We start from the raw sequence: 20,204 nt of genomic DNA on the forward strand, positions 1-20,204 counted from the left end.
ATTTTTCGTCCGCTATCTTAAATTTAAAAATCTACCCTTTGTTCTCTTGACTATGACCTACTCCACACTTTTTGTCTTTATTTTGCATCCAAAGCACTCAGGATATAAACACAAGTAATGTTAGAGTAGGTGGCAGTTAGTTCAGTTCTAACAGGAAAACTGGAGGCCAGCATAGTGGAAGCCAGGGCCAGGTATCAGGAAAGTCAGAGCCTGTCCTGGCAGCCCTCTGCAAGGACCCAAATCAAACTAGACAGGTCCAAGATGGTCATAGGAAACCCTTGACCAAATGAGGGAGAAAAGGTGCAAAAGCCTTCTTTCAAGAAATCCCTGCCCCAAGTAATGAGTATTCCACCCCTCTGTTAACAACTACCAATGAAAGATAGAAACCCAAACACCGGGGTACTCAGCTTTCTCTCTCTCTCTCTCTCTTCTCTTGAACTTCCCTATTCTTGCATCTCAAGAGTGTACCTTTGCTTTAATAAATTTTATTACTTTTGTTGCTTGTTAACTGTGCTGTGTCTGTTCTTGAATTCTTTCTTGTGACATGACCAAGAACATTCCATGACATCTTTGGGATGGGGGGGTGATAGCCCCAAGGCCTGGCGTCTCCCTAGTTCACTGGGCAGCAGTAACATGCCATCAAATAGCACAAAGTGGGGTGCCTGGGTGGCTCAGTGGGTTAAGTCGCTGCCTTCGGCTCAGGTCGCCATCTTGGGGTCCTGGGATCGAGTACCGCATCCGGCTTTCTGCTCAGCAGGGAGCCTGCTTCCTCTCTCTCTCTCTGCCTGCCTCTCTGCCTACTTGTGATCTCTGTCTGCCAAATAAATAAATTAAAAACAAACAAACAAACAAACAAAAAACAAATAGCACAAATAGCACTTTTCTACTGGGAAAGACGACCTGGAGCTAAGGATTTAGGTGCCATTAGGACTCCCTCTAATTCTGTGTTTATCTCTCTATATCCCTTGCGTCTCTGAATGTCACTTTCTTTGTTTTATCTCTGACTGGTGCATTTGGACTGCATGAAACTAAAACGATGCCTATTGTAAGCCTCTGATCTTATAACATCCAATTTCATCACCAGAGAAGAAGCTTACTTTGTTAAAAAAGTGACAAGCCCTGGATGCCTTGGTGGCTCAGTTGGTTAAACACCTGCCTTTGGTTCAGGTCATGATCCCTGGGTCCTGGGATCAAGTCCCACATCAGTCTCCTTGCTCAGCAGGGTATCTGGTTCTCCCTCTGTCTGCCACACCCCCTGCTTGTGCTCTCTCTCTTTGACAAATAAAATCTTAAAAAAAAAAAAAGGAAAGAAAAAGACAGAGAGAGAGAAAGAGAGAGAGAGAGACAAGCCCCAAATGGTGTGACTTGTACTAAGCCCACATCACCATAGACTTAATATGTAACCTAATTGCAGTTTCACCTTCTCCCAGGAATATGACCTTTCACCAGTCAGTCTGGAACTACCTGGTTAGCACTAGTGAGGTAATCTGCCTAATAGACCCCCCCACTTTCTCCCAAGGGAAGGCAACCTTGCTAACACTAACCCCTCTTCGCAAAAAAACTTTTTCTTCCTCCTTCTGCCATAAAAACTTTCTACTTTATACAGCTCCTTGGAGCTCCGTTCTATCTGCTAAGATGTGATGGGATATAGCCTGCCTCAAAAATCATCAAATAAAGTTAATTATATCTTCAAAGTTATTCTTCTGAATTTTTCTTAACATGTCCCTTAGTTCATATGTGAGAAACTTTAAGGAAAGATTCTGATTAGTCTTGTTTAAGTCATGGGGCTTTCTAAATAGTCAAGGCTATCAAGTTTAGTGGGCCCCACTGGGGGAACTATGTGTTTTCAGTGTGGGAGGTGGAGTCCCCTGATATCCTGTATGTGCACCCCCCTCAAATGAGGAGTAATGGGCATTGTATTAACTAGTGTACATCATTATAAATACTAAGACAAGATAAGAACACAGGGCTTTGGAAGTGCTCTGAAGAGTTAGAGAACCCAGGCAAGTGAGATGAAAAAATTTCCTGGGGAAGGTGATGCCTGAACTAAACCTTGAATGATTTACAGGAATTAGACAGAAAAAAATGGGAAGAACTTTGAGAATATCCAATGGCCAGAAACAAAGGCAGTATAGGGGAAGGAGTGGCTTAAGTCAGTCAGTCTGCATGCCTGGAATGCAGAGGGCAAAATAGGCCGTGGGTGAACGCGAGGCCTTAGGGAGAAACAGTAACCAGATCATAAATAGTCGATTTTTCTAAGGAATTTCCACTTTTCCCAAAGACTTTGGAGAGTCTCTGGCCACTGAATGATATTAAGAAGAGAATTGATGCAATGACTATGACTTTATTGCATTTATTCTGGTATCAGTGAGCTTTCTCTCTCTGTCTCTCTCTTTCTCACTCTCTCTCGGACGATATTAAAGACTAATTAAAAACGGGTTTGAGTAATATTAGTGGTTTACAAGCATGTCCATAAATTCTTTAACACTTTCCCATCTGAGGAGGGTACGATTGTCCTCTCCCTCTGACCCTGGGCAGGACATTGTGACTGCCTTGAGGAATAGGATGAGGCAGAAGTGTCACATCAGAGCTTAAAAGATGAGGTTTCAACGGCCATGTGCTTTCTGCTGATTTTGGGGGGGGGGGCGAAATTTGCTCAGAGAGCCTTCATCTGCTATGGGAAAAGCCTACCTAACTTGCAGCCACTATGTGAAAGACCCACGGTGAGACTCCATGAAGAAAAAAGGTCTTGGTCAACCACAGATGAGTAATACATTCCGCAGTCTCACCTCCCTGAAACCTGCTTCTGTGGCCCTAGGGAGTGGGGACTACGTGCTGGGAGGCCATCCTGGAGGAAAAGGCTTGAGAATAGTGCATCTCCAAAGCAGATCAAGGATGTTATGCCCCAAGGCTGTACTTTAAAGTGTGGTTAAGCAGAAGAAAAAAGAGAAGGGGAAGGCTCCAGAAGGTTGTGAGTCACAGAGCATCATCAGGCAGATTTGTGCTCCATGCAATCTGTGCCCTCCCCAATACCCACCACCTGGTTCCCCCACCCTCCCACCCTGAAATTCTGGTTTTATACATGAGTTCCGTTTTATTAATTTATTTTTTATTAAAGTTCAGTTGACATACAATGTTATATTAGGGTCAGGGGTACAACATAGTGATTTGGCAATTTTATGCTTTACAGCCTAATCATCATATTAAGTATACTCACCACTGGTCACCAAACAACATTATTACAATATTATTGTCATACAATATTATTATTATTTTTAAGGAGAGAGAGAGTGGGGGGGCAGCAGAAGAAGGGAGAGACTCTTAAGCAGGTTCCATGCCCAGCATGGGGTTCGACATGTGGGTCAGCCTCACGAACCCGGGATCGTGAACTGAGCTGAAATCAAGATCCAGATACTTAACCAACTGAACCACCCAAGCACCCCATAATAACCATTATTACAATATTATTGATTCTATTCCTTCTGCTGTACTTATCATCCCTGTGACTTATTTATTTTATAACTGGAAGTTTATATCTCTTAATCCCTTTCACCTATTTTTTTCATCTTTCCAACCCCTCTCTGCTGGCAACCACTAGTTTGTTCTCTGTTATTTATAATTCTGTTTCTGTTCTTGTTTCCTTATTTGTTCTGGATTTTTGATTCCATACAAATCTAAATTCCAGAATCACATGATATTTGTCTTTCTCTGTCTGATTTATTCCTTTTAGCGTAATACTTTCTAGGTCTATCCATGTTGTCATAAATGGCAAGATCTCATTCTTTTTTTATAGCTGAATAATATTCTGTTGTATGCACATATGTCTCCTCTTCTTTACCCATTTATCTATTGATAGACACTTAAGTTACTTCTGTAACTTGGCTATTATAAATAATGCTGCAATAAATAAGGGTACATATATTTCTTCAAATTAGTGTTTTCATTTTCTTGGGGTAAATGGCCAGTAGGGGAATTATTGGATCACATGGTATTTCTATTTTTAATTTTTGAGAAAACTCAATATTGTTTTCCATAGCAGCTGCACCAGGGGACATTCCCACCAATGATGCACCAGGTCCCTTTCTCCACATTCTCACCAACACTTATCTCTCGTCTTTTTGATACTAGCCCTTCTGACAGGTATAAGGTAGTATGCATTTCCCTAATGATTAGTGATATTGAGCATCTTTTCATGTGTTTTTTGGTACACATTAGTTTAAATGTGATAATATAAAAATATCCTGAATAAAAAAGAAATCCGACCTACCTATATGGTCAATTCCAGCTGTTTCTGTATTTTGATGACTGTGTGAGGGGAAAATATAAAAAAGTATTTTAAGAGCAATTGAGAAAATGTGAGTATAAACTCTGTATTAATTTTGGAAAATATTGGTAATTATTTTAGATATAATAGTGTCATGATTATGTTGAAACATTTCTTATTCTTAGCAAGATTATATTGACTATTTTGAGGTGAAGAGTCATGAAGTTTGTATTTACTTTCAAGAAAAAAAATCAAGGTGGTGGGTATATAGGTGTTCATCATACTATTTTTTTTTAAAGATTTTACTTATTCATTTGACAGATGGAAATCACAGAGAGGCAGGCAGAGAGAGAGGAGCAAGCAGGCTCCCTGCTAAGCAGAGAGCCCGATGCGGGGCTCGATCCCAGGACCCTGGGATCATGACCTGAGCCAAAGGCAGAGGCTTTAACCCACTGAGCCACCCACGCGCCCCCATCATACTATTTTTTGAAATTTTTTACCTATTTGAAAATGTTCATAAAAGATCAAAAAAATTCTAACCCTTGAGAATATAAAAAATTAGATTACAAGAAAAAATTGAATTGTATATTCGAGAAAATGTGACTTAAAAAAAAAGACACTATTATTTATTTTCTTTTTAAGATTTTATTTATTTGAGAGAGAGAGAGATCACAAGCAGAGGGGAGGGGCAGATAGAGAAACGGGCTCCCTGCTAAGCAGGAGCCAGATGCAGCTTCATGGGAGGCTTGATGCGGAGCTGGATGCAGGCCTGGATGTGGGGCTGGATGCAGGGCTTCTCGCCGGGCTCCATGCAGGGCTCAATCCCGGGATCCTGGGATAACGACCTGAGCCAAAGGCAGACATTTAACTGACTGAGCCACCCAGACGCCCCAGGACCTTATTATTTTTGGAGCAGTTTTAGGTTCACAGCAAAATTAGGAGGAAGATAGAGAGATTTCCCATACACCTACTCCCCCTATAATCTCTCCTATAATTGGTATTCTCCACCAGAATGATATATTTGTTATAACTGAGGAACCTACACTGACACATCATAATCATCCCAAATCCAAAGTTTATATTAGGATTCAGTTTTGGTGTCATACGTTATACTCATTTGAACAAACGTTTAACGACATGTATCCATCATTGTAGGATGATCATTGTAGGAGAATGTTCATTATTTTCCACTGAGTCACCCACCCGACCCCCAACCCTTGGCAACCACTGAACTTTTTATTGTCTCCATAATTTTGCCTTTTTCAGAAGGTCATATATGGTTGGAATCATACACTATTTAGCCTTTTAGATTGACTTCTTTCACTTAGATATATGTATTTAAGATATTTTCATGTCTTGATAGTTCATTCTCTTTTGGTACTGATAATATTACATTGTCTGGATGAACTACAGTTTACACATTCACTTACCAAAAAGCATCTTGATTGCTTCCAGGTTTTGGCAATTATGAATAAAGCTTCTATAAACATCTGTGTGTAGGTTTTCATGTGGACAGAGTTTTAAGTTTCTTTGCATAAATACTAAGGAGGATGATTGTTGGATCATATTGTAAGAGTATGTTTAGTTTTCTAAGAAACCACCAAACTGTCTTCCAAAGTGGCTATGCCATTTTTCCATTCCTCTCAGTAATGAATGAGAATTCCTGAAATGTGAGCTTTTTTTTTTTTTAATCTCTGGTTAAAAGAATGAATGTTGGATATTTTATCTGATTAAATGTGTTAATTTGTAAAATTACTGTTTGCATAATATTTTAAATGTTATGCTGATAATAAAGGTAGAGAGCAAACTTTGGAAGATACCAAATTGTGTATTCTAAGATTAGCTTGTTTGAAACTTTGAGTTAATAATACTAATTAAATTTTATCTTCAAACTATTTTTCACATATAAGTTGCCTTGTGCTTAGGAATTTTTTGAAATAAAAGTTAAAATCAGCATTTTTAACGAGCTATGATTTGATCAGAGAACCACACCCTCAAAATATTAATCTCCATCATGATTACCTTTCTCATCTGGTTGTGAAGTACTTCCTTTAGGAGATCTTGGCTATCTTGGGTCAAAACTGAAATGAGCTAATAACTTCAACTTGAAAATAAGGACTAAAAATGGTAAACATATAATGTGACATAATAGTTCCTGGATTTTAATGCAAAAAAGGACTGAAAGATGCCATAGAGAACAATAATTAACATCAAGAAGCAAGGCTATGGTTTTCATTTTCCTTTTTTCAATGGTGAAACTTATATATACATATAATGATGAAACATACATAAATATGTAAGCATATTAAATATATATATACACACATATATGTGTGTATATATATACATATATATATACATATACATATACATATACATAATATACATATACATAATATATATATATATTAGCTTTTTGGGTTTGTTTTTTAAACTAGACACTGACGCCGTGATAAAAGAAGATAGGTGACTGGGGCTGCCATTGTATATTTCAGAGCTCCCAGGACTCGATCAGACTAAAGCGGTCCTTCCTGTCTCTTCTGTATCTTTTACCGTCTTTGCTGCTCTCGCCCTACAAGTCCCTGGAATCACTGCAATTAGCAGTGGTTGGAAAGGCCTTAGATTCTTAGGAGAGGAGAGGGTCTGAGAGAGGCAACGATGTCACCTAGCCCACCAGTTTTCCACCAGCTCTTCGGGTGGCACTTTATTTTCACCTTAGGGAGACTTCACAAATAGTACCATCCTTTGGTGAATTTTTGCAGAAAACAGAAATGTTTAAGGAGTATGGAGTTAACCTTGATATTTTCTTTTACAGGAGACAGGCCCAACTTCTGAGTTAGGAGAAAGTGAATCATTTCTATATTGGAACATGAGCGAAGCCCTTAGCAGTCATGACTGACATCATTTCTCCAGACCTTGATTACGTCGCTTGCCCTTCACCTAGTGCATCTCCTCAAATTCCTGAGTCATGCTTTGTTTTTGCTGCTGCTCTAGGAGCAAATTGCAGCAAGGACCCAAACAAAATGACGCCAGCGTGGTGAAGGAGGGGTCAGGGTCGAAGGGAGCCAGCCTAGCATCCCGGGAGCGGGCGGCGCGACGGAAGGAGCACAGGGCAAAATGCAAGCACCCGGCAGTTCTGTACTGGCCAAAGGAATTACAGGACCCCCCCATTCCTTCCTTCCCTACACTCGAGATCCCAATAAGCAGGAAAAAGCTGGATTTTCGCCCTCTGTGTTTGTTTTTGGATCAAACCAAGAAACAGCGAGAAGGAGGGAAGAACATATCTTTATAACGTATTTTTTGCACTCAAGCCCTTTTTAATATCACAGCCACAATAAGAATTCGAGATAAAATTTTTTTCATGTTTGCAACAAACTGGATACAGGAAAGTTTAGTTTGAAAGAGAACTTCTCGAAAATAGATCGCGTTCGTTCCTTCCCCCCACCCGGCGCGGTCCAAACGCTGGGGGCGGGGTGGGGAGGCGGGACGTCATGACGTCACAATGCCAACGCGCCACCGTGTTGTTTTTGTGCTCCCGGCTTTTGGGAAAAGTCGCCGGGATTTCTCTACCTGACCCAGTCAGTCCTGCGTCCGAGGGGCCCCGACATCTCTTCTGAGAGCTCTGCCAAGCAGCGTTGCTACGGGAGCTGACATTTCTGAGGCGGTTCTCATACCTCCCGAAATTTGGCGGAGGGAAGGGAGACGGGAGACACGCAACCATCAGCGAGGAAGGCAGGCCCCGTCCGGGGATCTTAGAAACCCTGCGGTCCATCATGAAGTTCCAGTATAAGGAGGACCATCCCTTTGAGTATCGGAAAAAGGAAGGAGAAAAGATCCGGAAGAAATATCCGGACAGGGTCCCTGTGAGTGCAAGGGGAAACGGGGAGACGGAGGGAGGAGGATGAGCGGGGGTTGTGGGGACGGGGGGAGTCATGATGGCTGCCCTTAGGCACAGGAAGAAGGGTGGTCTCTGTGATGACTGAGCCCTGAACGCCCTTCACTGCTAGGAGAGCCCGTGGAATGGATGTTCTTACTGCAGATTTTTCAAAACGCATCTCCCCAGGGCCCGTCATCTTTAGAGCTGACTGCATCTTCAGAGCGGAGCCTACGTTTGAGTGACTCAGCAGTCTTCAGAGGATGTGCAGGTTGCGATGTGTTCAAAATGTGGCCCTTTTGTGAGAGAAGGATCGGGTTGGGACCCTGTATTTGTTCGCTTTAAGACCCCAGGGAAAACCTTCTGGAAATAACTTGATGCGATGAGGTTTGCGTCCATCCATTTCTGCCTTAGGGGCTTCTCCCTTAAGTTGACTTTGGCCCTCATAACATTGGGTTTGGGAGGGAAAGATTCAGAAACCAGGGGATCCTTTCTTTTATTCCGTAAGAATTAGAAAAGTATGTGTTGGGGGGGCTGGGAGGGGGGCGACACAAGACAGGCCTGGCCCAGAAAACAAGGTCACGTTCTCTGCGCAACAGCCTGATTGCCTCATCATTCTTGGCTCCGGAGGCATTTGTGGATGCAGCCAGCCTCTCTCCGGTACTCATTCTATTAGATTATACCTGGACGCAATAACGAGGACTGAGGCCTTTTTCTTGACGTTTTGGAAGCTAGTTTATGTGGTTAAAATGAGTGCGGGTAGTCAGGAGGAACAGAGGAAACATTAAGGTAGCTTTCTGCATCCGGGCGCTTTTCCCGTCACCCCCTCCCCCACCACTTGCCTGGTTTTCTGTAATGTAGGCTACGCATCCGGATTGGAAGGCAGAAGACTTTTAAGTGTGGTGGGGGGAACAACAGCCCTTAGGTTTTGAAGATGGAGGAGCAGAGACTTTCAGACTGTGATATATTCAGGCGGGGTTATTAGGATAAAGATTACATATTATGTACAGGTAAAGTAATTGTGATTATCTGGTGTCAGTTCTTGACCTGCGGGGGCGGGGGGGGTACTCTTGGGAACTCTTCTCCAATCCTTACCTGATTCTCATGGTATTACAGCTACTGGAAGCCACTTGGGCCTTCTGCCAGCAGTAGAAATCCCCTGCAGTGCTTTATAAGGAAGCCAGACCTTAGGGCTATTCCATTCACCCGAAATTGCACACAAGGGTGTTCTGGTAAAAAGGAGAGCTAGCCCAGTTACCCACTAACTAAATGATCCTTCTACTTGTTTAATCTCTGGACTTTGGGTGACTGCTTCAGAAGTTCCCCCAATTGTAGGGATAGCAATCCTACTTTCTTAGAACATTTTAAAATGATAGCTTTCATTGATTTATAGTTAACTCTGTATCTGGCAGTATTGTACATGCTCTGACTTTATTCAGTTCAATCCTCACACCATTATAATCCCATTCTACAGATGAAGGATCTGTAGCTCAGAGAAATCAAGTATTCCTAAAGGTTTCCTGTGGGCTGGTGTGTGGCAGAGCTGAGATTCCAGCTCTGGTTGTTGGATTCTCCATGCCGTATTGTTTCTCAATTTCTAATACAGTTCTAGAAAACAATTAATTAAGGAGGCACTGTGTACCTCACACTGTTAGGTATTGGGAATCAAGAAAAAAAACATCACAGCCCTCAAAATGTGAGTCATATGATGCCAGAAAACATCATGGACTACCGTTTACTCAGAATTCTCTTAAATATGAGGCTCTGTTCCAGTAGCTCTGCCTAAGTCACAGACTTTGAAATGTACCTGTTTCTAAATCTAGTTAGAATTCCCATGTGTTTCTTCACAACTGAGACCTTCCCATCTCAGTCGTTTACATGAATTCACCCAGAATGTTTCAACTCATCCTCCCTATTTTCCTGCTTATTGTTTGATGTAAAAAGTGTTTTACCTGTGCGATAATTTGTAAGCTGTTAGAATCATCACTCAGATCTCATGGTTCCTCCAGTTGGATTTTAATTTATAAGCCTCCCAGCTGCTGCTCCGGTGCTCAGCCTGTAACCACCTTTGTAGTTGTGATGCAGGAAGAAGATCTCTCTGCTCTGAGTTGGGAGATTTTTGTTCTAGTTCTGTGCAGGATCCTTAACCTTGCTGTACTAAAGTGTCCAGTTTACAGAAAAGAGGCTTAAGCATAAGTGATTTCTAAAGCTCCTTCCAACTAGACCATTGGTATTACCAAAGCAGTCAAGTACCCTGACTGCTCACATAACTCAATTTCGTTTGGCCTCAACTTACCTCTTAGCTATCATGGAAAAGAACAGAGGGCTGGTAACTTGGGAGGTTTTCTTGAGATCTTAAAGTATCCTAATAGCTACAATGTATTGAAAACCTGGAACACTGCAGGAAATTTAGGAACAGATTGTCTAGCCTTTAAACTTTGTCAAAGGCCCTGTGGAATATTGACCACATTGCACAGAAGAAAAACCTTAGAACTGAAAAGGAAAGGGATCTAGCCCAGGGCCCACGGGTAGAGGTGGGATTCTTGGAAACCTCAAATATTTGCTGGTAAGCCAAGGCCTTAATGATTACCCAACCCCTTCCTGTTCCTCTCCAAATCCTGCCCTCCTATCTGGATGTCTTACTTGCAGTATATTTTATCCCCCCCCCCCCCAGCTTTTTTTTTTTTTTTTTTTTTGCTCTCTTTTTGCTGTTTCCATCGCTTCCTACTGATGGGAGCTGGCAGCTCTCAGGGTTCCTTTGAGACAGTGCTAGGCTCCCTCTCTTTTCCCTTTTATTTTAGTAACCTGCTACCTTCTGTCCATCCTCATTGTTGGGCTTTCACTGATCTCTCCCTGAACCTCTTCTTACTTTTTCTTTTAAATTTCTGATTCATGTATTTTTTTCTCCAGTTTTCATTTTTAAATTTTTAGTGGGATCATGTTCCTCTGGTCTTCCTGGTTCAGTATTCTTTTTGTCCAGAAACAAAATAATGTTTTTTACTATTTTAATGTGTTTCACTTAAGAGCTTCAAGCCCCAAGTCCCTCCCTTTAAGTCAATTCATATATATATATATATATATATTTTAGTCAATTCATATATTAAGATAATTCTTTATAATTTACAAATCATTTTCACTTAAAATTTCATGGATCAAGGTTATTGTAGCAGTGCCATGACTGTAAAATGCCAGGAATAGCCCACAATCCCTGTACTGACAAGAGGAATGTTTGTTCCAGACTTCGTTCTGAAAGAGAAGAGAAGGCAAAGGGGTCAGTACTCCCAGGAGGAAGACCCTTTGCTCTTCTTTGCTCCTGATTTTGTTGGTCCTTCAGGATAGTCACAAATCCTTATCACTGTTTCTCAAGCACAGGATGTGTGACTAGGGGTCTTACTGAACCTAGGAGGATCTGTTTACAGGAAGGATACGCTATGCTAATCTGCATGTTCTACGAGTTCTTCTAAATTTAGCCTAAGGGACAGTGCATACATCTGTTCGATCTCAGGGTGGCTGTTGGGACTAAGAAAGCTTCAGGGAACTCCCCGCGGCATTCGGCATTCTAGTGGCCGAGTGGTCCCAGGCCCGGCATTCCGAAGGCAAGGCCTACACCCGTCTCAGAAACCCCCTTTGTCCTCAGCAGCCTCCACGTTAACATTTTAGCAAGCCAGGTATTATGGCTGATTCCATCCTCTACATTAACCCCAACAATAAAAGATGTGTTGGAGAGTTACTGTCTTACTGGAATGCTGTGGCTCAGAGAAGTTAAGTGACCTGTTGAAGCTCACACAGTTCCTCAGGATACTTGCCTAGTGTTACTTCTACTTCTGTAACTCTCCATGTGTTTGATAGGAATGATTGTATTTTCTAAACTAAAAATCTAAAGCTAATGGTTTAACAAAACATTTTAAATGTTTATGATTTCTATTATGTAAGCTATAAATGCTAAGCATATTTTTGTAATTATTCCATAAATATAAATGTTATTAAATGAATATTTAAAATTTTATGCCTAAAATCTTTAATTTTTGTATATATTTTTTTTCTTTTTTGTTAACAGAAATATATGATCTGTAAAATTTGAAGTAATCTAGAAATATTTAATGTAGACATCGAAATCCCTTTAAAATACTAACACCTAATCAATGTTGATAAATGGGTTATTGGAAGTGACATCATAATACAGGATCTCATACTCTTAAGTATGATTTGGTACTTTCTTTCACTTAAAATGTGTCTAGAACATTTTTTGGCAGTCACTCTTGAAAATTTTAATAAAGTATAAAATTGAAACCACATTTTATCTATACCTTTAATAAGCAGCATTCACTAGAAAGAATAAAACTAGTAGGTACTCGGGAGCTTTGGAAGAAATGCACAGTCCTCTTTTTTTTTTTTCTTTTTCCCTTTTTTCCCCCACCTCCCCCTCTTTTTATTGTGTTATGTTAGTCACCATACAGTACATCGTTAGTTTTTGATGTAGTGTTCCATGATTCATTGTTTGCGTATAACACCCAGTGCTCCATGCAGTCCATCCCTCCTTAATCCCCATCACCAGATTTACCCATCCCCTCATCCTCCTCCCCTCTGCAACCCTCAGTTTGTTTCCTGGAGTCCATAGTCTCTCATGGTTCATCTCCCCCTGATTCCTCCCCTTCATTTTTCCCTTTCTGCTTCTAATGTCCTCTATGCTATTCCTGAACATTCCACAGTCCTCTTTATGCTCTCATTAAATACCGGGAAGTACAGATCTGTACCTGACAGGTAGCTTGTAATTATTTAAACTCAAGGTTCTGTTTACATTTTGGCACTCTCCTTCTATTCTCTTCTTATTGCAGTAATAGAACTATAACCTTACTATGGAAGCCCATGTTCCCATAGGTTTTCTAAGAGGTAAAGGGGGATGAAAACTGGGAACATTTTATTGGGTCTAGACAAACGTACCTCAAATAGGGTAACTGTAGAATGTGGAAGGAAAAATATTAGATTGAGTCCTGTATTTTTCATTCTCCCCCTCCTCTCTCCCAGGTGATTGTGGAGAAGGCTCCCAAGGCCAGGGTGCCTGATCTGGACAAAAGGAAGTACCTGGTGCCCTCTGACCTCACCGGTAATGCTTTCTCCCTCCTCAGACCCTCCTTCCCATGGAAGAGCCTCTTTGGTCCCTCCTGTGTGTGTGAAATTGTGGGATTGAGAGGAAGTAGAGTTGAAGAAAGTGGGTGGGATTCTCCCGAGAGAGGGGACTCAAACAGTTCTCCTTTGCCAGTTACCTTACTCATTTCCCATCACAGTGGCTTGTGTGATTTAGATACAGCAGAAGGCGCAACATTGAAAGCAATGACCAGATGCCTGTGTTTTAGAATCTGCTTTGTTACTGTGCTAACAGTTTACTCCAAAAGGAAAGTCAGAGGGAGGATCACATTTTAGAGATTCTCAGCTGAATACTCTGTCTCCTTAAGCTACTGTTTGTGGGAATATGTTTTGTAGATACTGTTGGGGGTTACAAAGACTATATTCTTCACCTTAATGATTCTTAATGTAATAACCAGTGAATCCAGAAAACCCTGGAAAGATTTTGAAGATGTGTTTGCCCCAGAGTTGTTAGATTTGAATGTCAGTGTTCGAGAACTTTTTCAGTATGTTCGATAGAAGGTGCAGTGTTGAACCGAACTCCACTTACTGCCCAGACTTTGGGATGAGTGACCATGCTGAGATTACTGGAGTCCAGTAGAGCTCTTGCTATAACTTGTTTGTCATAAGGTGGGAATGGGGATGGAAGTGCCTTTCAGATCCCATTTAGACAATGATGGTCTGGCTGTACATAGGATTCCCTCAGAGTCTCCTCGGGCTTTGAGTGGAGGTACTGACATGATGTCTGAAATTGAGTAAAGCGGGAAAGGGTTGAAGGGTAAACTTCTTGGTGGCACATCAGGGAATATAGAGGCTTCTTTGAGCTGTAATTCCATTTCTAAAGTTACAGGACAGTATTTGATTCTGCTGAGATTCTGTTTACTACTTTAAAGTTGCTACTTTAAAGGGCGCAGGTGCAGTAGAGTCCTGTGTCCGTCCCATCCATCCCCCTCAACCCTTCCCCTTACGTAATCCTTTACTGAAACCTTCTTCCTTTTTCCAGTTGGCCAGTTCTACTTCTTAATCCGGAAGAGGATCCACCTGAGGCCCGAGGACGCCTTATTCTTCTTTGTCAACAACACTATCCCTCCCACTAGCGCTACCATGGGCCAGCTGTATGAGGTAAGTGTCCTGGTCACAACAATACCATGCAGGCTTGTGTTCTCCAGCCTTTGTTCCAGGGTCTGCTGATAACACCCCTAGGAAGTAGGGCAAGAGGTGTTACTTCCCTGTATCCTCTTACACACTGCAGTGTACAGCTGTGGGCGGTTAGATGTCACTTGCCCTCTAGGGATTGAGCAGCCTACTAGATTGATTCTTTTTAAATTCTCAGTTTTGCCTTATTCTAGGGTTGTCATCTTGGATTGTCTTTATTGAAACAGCAAGAAATTGTTTCTGATTGCAAATTCCAAATAAAATGAAATTTTAAAGTACAAGGTGAAGCCTTTAAATTGTTTCATTTGTCTTAACAGATAAACTGAGTTGGAGACAATAATTTGCTGACTTCATTTGTTTTAATCGGTACACTGTTCAGAATCTAAAGAAAAAACTATTGTAAAGGACTTGCTCATGCTCTATCACCCAATTTTGTGGCTGTGTTATTCCTTAAAGGATTTCATATGGTACTTCTTCTTATTGTGCCCTGTGAGATGTGTAAACTTGTTCTAATAATCTCTTAATCTCATTTTTATTCTATAGCATATATTCTCTGTTAGTGTATATTGTAGTATATATATATATTTTTGTATCTGTGTTCCCTTGCTGGAATGAGCTTTCTTAAGGGTCATGTTCTTATCTCTGATAATCTGTATGTACTGATGTTCTCCTTGAAGATTCTTTGTGAACTCAAAAGTTGAATTCCAGTCACTTCTGCGTATTCTTTATTCTTTTCTCAGTGGAGGCTAGTGATGCCTTGCATACCTACCTACCTTGTGTGAGGCTTAGAATCCTGAAGATAATGAATGTGATGTTTTCCTCTTGTCTCTTCCCTCAGGACAACCACGAGGAAGACTATTTTCTGTATGTGGCCTACAGTGACGAGAGTGTCTATGGGAAGTGAGTGGTGGAAGCCCAGCAGATGGGAGCACCTGGACTTGGGGGTAGGGGGAGGGGTGTGTGTGGGACTTGGGGAAAGAGAGGGAGGGCTCCCACCATGGAGGAGACAGAGGGGAAGACATCTGGAAACACTATACCGCACACACCGTCATCATATTTTCACACGCTCAGTTGATATTTTTTGCTGCTTCCTCAGCCCAGGGAGAAAGCTTGTCAGGACAGAGGTGTTGGATTGGCTTTGATAGAGGAATGAAGATGATTTAATTTCACAACCTTCCTGTGAATTAATTTTTGTGTGACTTCACAGAAGAGGCAGGAGGCGGGCAAGTTGGGGCCAGAGATGATTGTGGACCACCAGTAACTTCCTGCTCTCCTTCCTCTTTGGGCAGAGATTCTATTTTTGACATTTGCACAAGATAGGTAGGGAAAGGGGATGAGAATGTTTTAGGACTACTGGTAGTAGATCATTCCTAGGGACCAAAAGAAGCCCATTGTAATTAGAGCATTGTGACCCTGACCTATCTCCACGCCCCCCCCCCATCCCATTCATAATCCCACAGCCAGACATCACAGTGCCACCCAGTGATGCTGATAGACATTAGGCAGACATTGAGATGGCGCACTCAGCACTGGAAGATGGGGGCCAGGCATGAGGGACGGTACGGTTTTGAAGATAGTTTTGGTAGCATTAAACTGGAATTGACTAAGTTGAGCATCTCTGTCTAACCTGCTCTCTCTCTCTCTGGTGCCCCTTATCCCACACCTCTGTGGGACTGCAGTGAGCCACAGCCATTTCCAGTTATGGGCTAAAACCACTCCTTCAGCATTTCCCAAACTTCGCTCCATGTATAGGGACAGAGATGTCTTATGTGTGGAAGGGGCAGTTATGAGGTGAGACAGGTTGTCTGTGCCTCTCACTCAGCCTGGATTCTTGCTCCCTTGTTGCTGTCCCTCAGTCCCAGGCACACAGAATTGCTAAGTGATGGCCAGCTGCCTCCTGATTTAGGTTTTCATGTACTGCAGCTGCTAGTTAGACAGGTGTGAGGGGATGATGTAATACTTCACACAGGGATTCTAAGGATTCTGATTATTTTCACTTTCGGGGTTGTGTGGGTGGGGGTGGGGAGCAGGAATCGCACTCAAGACATGACATTTCAGTTCATCTCTGCTAATGAAAAGGGTCCTTCCTGTGGGAGAAATCTGTGTCCGTTCTGTCAGCTGCAGATTTTTGTGTAATGAAGTTTATGCTGTCAGGCCAAGGAAATAAAATAATTGCATACCTTGAAAACCAACTGTGTGTTCAGAAATGTTGCTTTTTTGGACTGTACATGTGAGTAGATGGCATGTGGACTAGGAGCAGAAAGCTTTGAGTGAGGGCGGCTGTTAGAAGTGAATGCTCCCGTGTGGTCAGACACAGACAGGTTTACTTAGCCTTTAAAGTTCAGAGGTGAGTGTGGTGGGGCAGTGTGCCTGGTGCCTGGGTGACGTGTGTGTGATTCTCTGCTCCACAGATAATGCCTTGTCATTGCTTTCTGTGTTTCTCCAAGCTGAGGCTGGAACACTGCCTGGGTGAGACTATAAGGGGTAAGGCAGGGGTGTGCTCATTGAAGTGCAGATATCTGGGCCTCGTTCCAGGTTTAGCGGACTCAGAATCTCAGCGGAGGCATCTGTGCTGTTAACCAGCTCCTGATTTCTGGTGCATGCTCAAGGTGGAGAGGCATTGCTCTTTCTACCTGGTTTTAGTCTGAGTCCCAGCCAAACCTGTTCTCTCACATCTCGGTCATGAGGCCACCATCTCCCAGAGGAATAAATGGCACAGAGGTAAGGCTTCTGGGGTTAGAACAAGCTTGATGTCTTCTGACCATATGAGTCTCTCATTTATTCATTTGGGACCAAAAGGTAGGTGGGCAGTGAGGGTGCAAGTTATGAGACAATGAAAAACCAAGGAAGTAGTAGAAACTCCTTTTTTAATCTTAAAAGCTATTTCTAATCCTCTTTAATCTCTTGCAAGCCATTGTCCAAGCGGTGTCTGTCTCTGCAGACTTATGGACAATATCACAGTCACCGGATGGAGAGAAACAGGTGGTTACAAAAGACCCATGGCGGGATTCCACCCACCACCAAACCATGCCCAGTGCACTGATGGAAAAAGTTAAGTCAGGTTTGAGAGAAGGAAGAAGCTGAAGCCCAGCAAGCAGAGAATTATGGAAAGCTCACAGGAATTTGGGTTTTTGACATCAAAGCCTTAAAAATGAACACCTTGTTGGTACTGACAGAAAAACCTCAGGGGGGTGTTTCTGATACAGTCAAGTAGAAGCTAATATTTGAGTTGACAATACAAACTATTCTGCAATGAGTAGACTTAACCCAGTAGTTAGGAATGAGATTAGGTGAATGTTTAGAAGCTAACATGCATGGCAGATCCCAGCTCCCTGCATGTTGGAGACAGTCCCCGTAGCACAGGAGACCAGTCATTGCTAAGCCAAACTTGAGTTTGGAGGTTCTCCCCGAGGCGGCTTTTTATTTCTGTCGTCCTTACCTCTGGATACTCCTGGTGGGGGAATGCCCCTTGGGTGGGACGTTTCACACTATTTTAGATCAGCCTTCTAGTTTTATAGATCCATAAAGTTGAATAACTTTTTTTAAAAACATTTTGTCAGGGCACAAAGAGAGGGAGCAGCAGGCAGAGGGAGAAGCAGACTCCCTGCTGAGCAGGGAGCATGAAGTGGGACTCTATTCCAGGATCCTCAGATCAGGACCTGAGCCAAAGATAGACATTTGCTTGACTGAGCCATGCAAGTGTCCCCATAAAGTTGCAGAACTTAGCTAAGGTCAGAGCCATACCAGATACTTGAATCCTGTGATTTGGGTATGATGCTCTTTTGTGAACAGTATCTTCCAAGCCTGTCTCCTGTGTTTTCTGCTAATGAGGCTTGAAAGCCACTTTGTATCCTCAGGCCGTTGTGTCAGTCTTGAACTAAAAACATATTAGGAAATATCCTTTTCATTAACCTTGGCCTCATGTCACAGGTAATATTGACTTACTCTGATGCTTCCTTCTGGAGATCACGGTTGAATGGTGTGTCAAAAGCCCACTCTTTCCTTGGAGGCCAGTGTGACTTAGCAGCAGAGCTGAGTGAGTCCTTTGTTGTATTCTGGTAGAAAGGTCTCATGCTAGTATGTCGGCCGGGCCTGGATCTCGCTTTCCCAAGGATAGCCTTGGTTCATGCCCATTGTCCTGATTTATTAATGGTTCCTTACTTCACTGTCACAAGTTTCCCAGTGGACAAAACGTATGGTTCTACTCCTTATACTAAGTTTAAAAAAAAAAAAAAAAAAAAAGGAAGTTTCTACTCCCATCAAGAGAACACCTGTGCCATCCAACATAGCATGCCCCAGTACAGCTCTGTGTGGGGGACATCGAGAAAAAATGCCGCTTCGGAATGGCAGAGTGGACGGCTTTGTTCCATTTTTTTCTTCCTCAGTGCAGACTTGTCCTCTTCCTTTAAAGCACTGTGCACTTAAAAGCATAGTGGTGGCTAGGGAAGCATGGGCACTGCCTCGCGTCACTCCCAGGTACGCCTTTGTGGCCACATGTGAACGGTGTCCCCAAAGTGGTTGCTGCACAGTCCTCTGGCTGTTACCTTCGAACACAGTGTTTTATTGCCGGTTGCTATGGAAATACTACATTTATTAAGTCGTTCTGCATCTTTTTATCATTAAGCAAATGCAGGTATGGGATGATTTTGATATGTTGTGTCTGGGCTGGGGGTGGTGATACACACTTGAAATGTACATGTATGGAATCAAGTCTGCTGTAAAGAACAAAGCCAGTTACTTCTGGGAAAGAAACGAGTTAGTACATTGATTCCATTCTGTGTTGATCAACTATTCATAGCTGTGTTTTCTTTTGGATCTTTTTTTACTCTGATAGATTTGAACAAACTCTGAGCATTCATTGTTGTTTTTGTTTTTGTTTTTTAACCCCATGTATGAAACCACCAATTATCTTCAGAAACTGGACCATTTTGGCCGAGGTGGCTCTAAGGCCAGGTTGTCCCTTCAGTGCAGCCCTGAGTAACCAAGTATGTCCTTCCTGTCCCTTGCCTGCCACACACCTCTTCACCCGCCCCTCTCTCACACCTGTGTGAGGTGTGAAGTTCAGTCAGCTCTGGACTGCAGCACATGGTCTTGTGGGTAACTCGGGGCCATGGAGCTTGTTTTTCTCACTTTGGTACATGTTTAAAAATAATAATAATAATAATAATAATAATAATAAAAACCAAAAACTCAGAAACACAAATAAGAGAGTCCCTGTTGCAAAGGATGTGACAGGCTGTGGTGATGTGAGCCTGATCGCCTGTATATCATAGGACCATTTTTTCCCACTTTCTATTACTATATTATAGTTGTGGGCACTTCGGTACTTCATAAAAATACGTGCAGATTATTTTCCAGGTTTGAAGTAGCGGGAAATGAACACCCCTAGAAGGGGTCAGGATGACAATTCAATATGCCATTGTTCGAACTGTGACTAAGAAGCCCCAGGTCATTCTGGCGTGGGTCCAGCAGCGTGTTGGACCATTTATTTTGACCGTTCTGTTTGCAACCTGGCAGGGTGTTGAAGATCTTTATGACTTTGTTTGAGAGGTACTAAAGCACCTTAAACTTGAATAAAGTGATCTTGAGATCTTGAGTGGAGGGCTGAAGTGCATTTTCTATTTTTTGCACTTCTAAGTAGGTTCAATATTATCCCAGATAATTCAGTGAAAGTGTGCTGGTTGCCTCCTGCTGGGCGTTCAGAAGCTGCAAGTAAGCTGTATTTTAAGGGCTGACATTAGCTAACTCCCTCTAAGTCTTTTTCCCCTGTCATCTCAGGACCACGCT

General features: G+C 42.3%; 1 protein-coding gene across 1 annotated transcript; it reads left to right on the top strand.

Annotated features, from left to right (window-relative positions):
- The first annotated feature begins 7,748 nt into the window (after nt 1-7,748).
- On the top strand, nt 7,749-16,605 carry GABARAPL1 (GABA type A receptor associated protein like 1). Its single transcript, XM_080811926.1, has 4 exons — nt 7,749-8,127; nt 13,164-13,242; nt 14,266-14,384; nt 15,256-16,605. The coding sequence occupies exons 1-4, from the start codon at nt 8,038-8,040 to the stop codon at nt 15,319-15,321; spliced, it is 354 nt and encodes a 117-aa protein (XP_080668052.1). The 5' UTR covers nt 7,749-8,037; the 3' UTR covers nt 15,322-16,605.
- Nucleotides 16,606-20,204: the final 3,599 nt, after the last annotated feature.

The sequence above is a fragment of the Martes martes genome (assembly GCF_963455335.1).
Source record: "Martes martes genome assembly, chromosome: 8".
Classification (NCBI taxonomy): Eukaryota; Metazoa; Chordata; class Mammalia; order Carnivora; family Mustelidae; genus Martes; species Martes martes.

Bases quoted from the DNA above. Each gene is read 5' to 3' on its own strand.
- GABARAPL1 (XM_080811926.1), top strand. From the start codon at position 8,038: ATGAAGTTCCAGTATAAGGAGGACCATCCCTTTGAGTATCGGAAAAAG. The intron at 13,243-14,265 runs GTAATGCTTTCT...TCCTTTTTCCAG, and splicing joins GGTGCCCTCTGACCTCACCG to TTGGCCAGTTCTACTTCTTA. The intron at 14,385-15,255 runs GTAAGTGTCCTG...CTCTTCCCTCAG, and splicing joins CCATGGGCCAGCTGTATGAG to GACAACCACGAGGAAGACTA.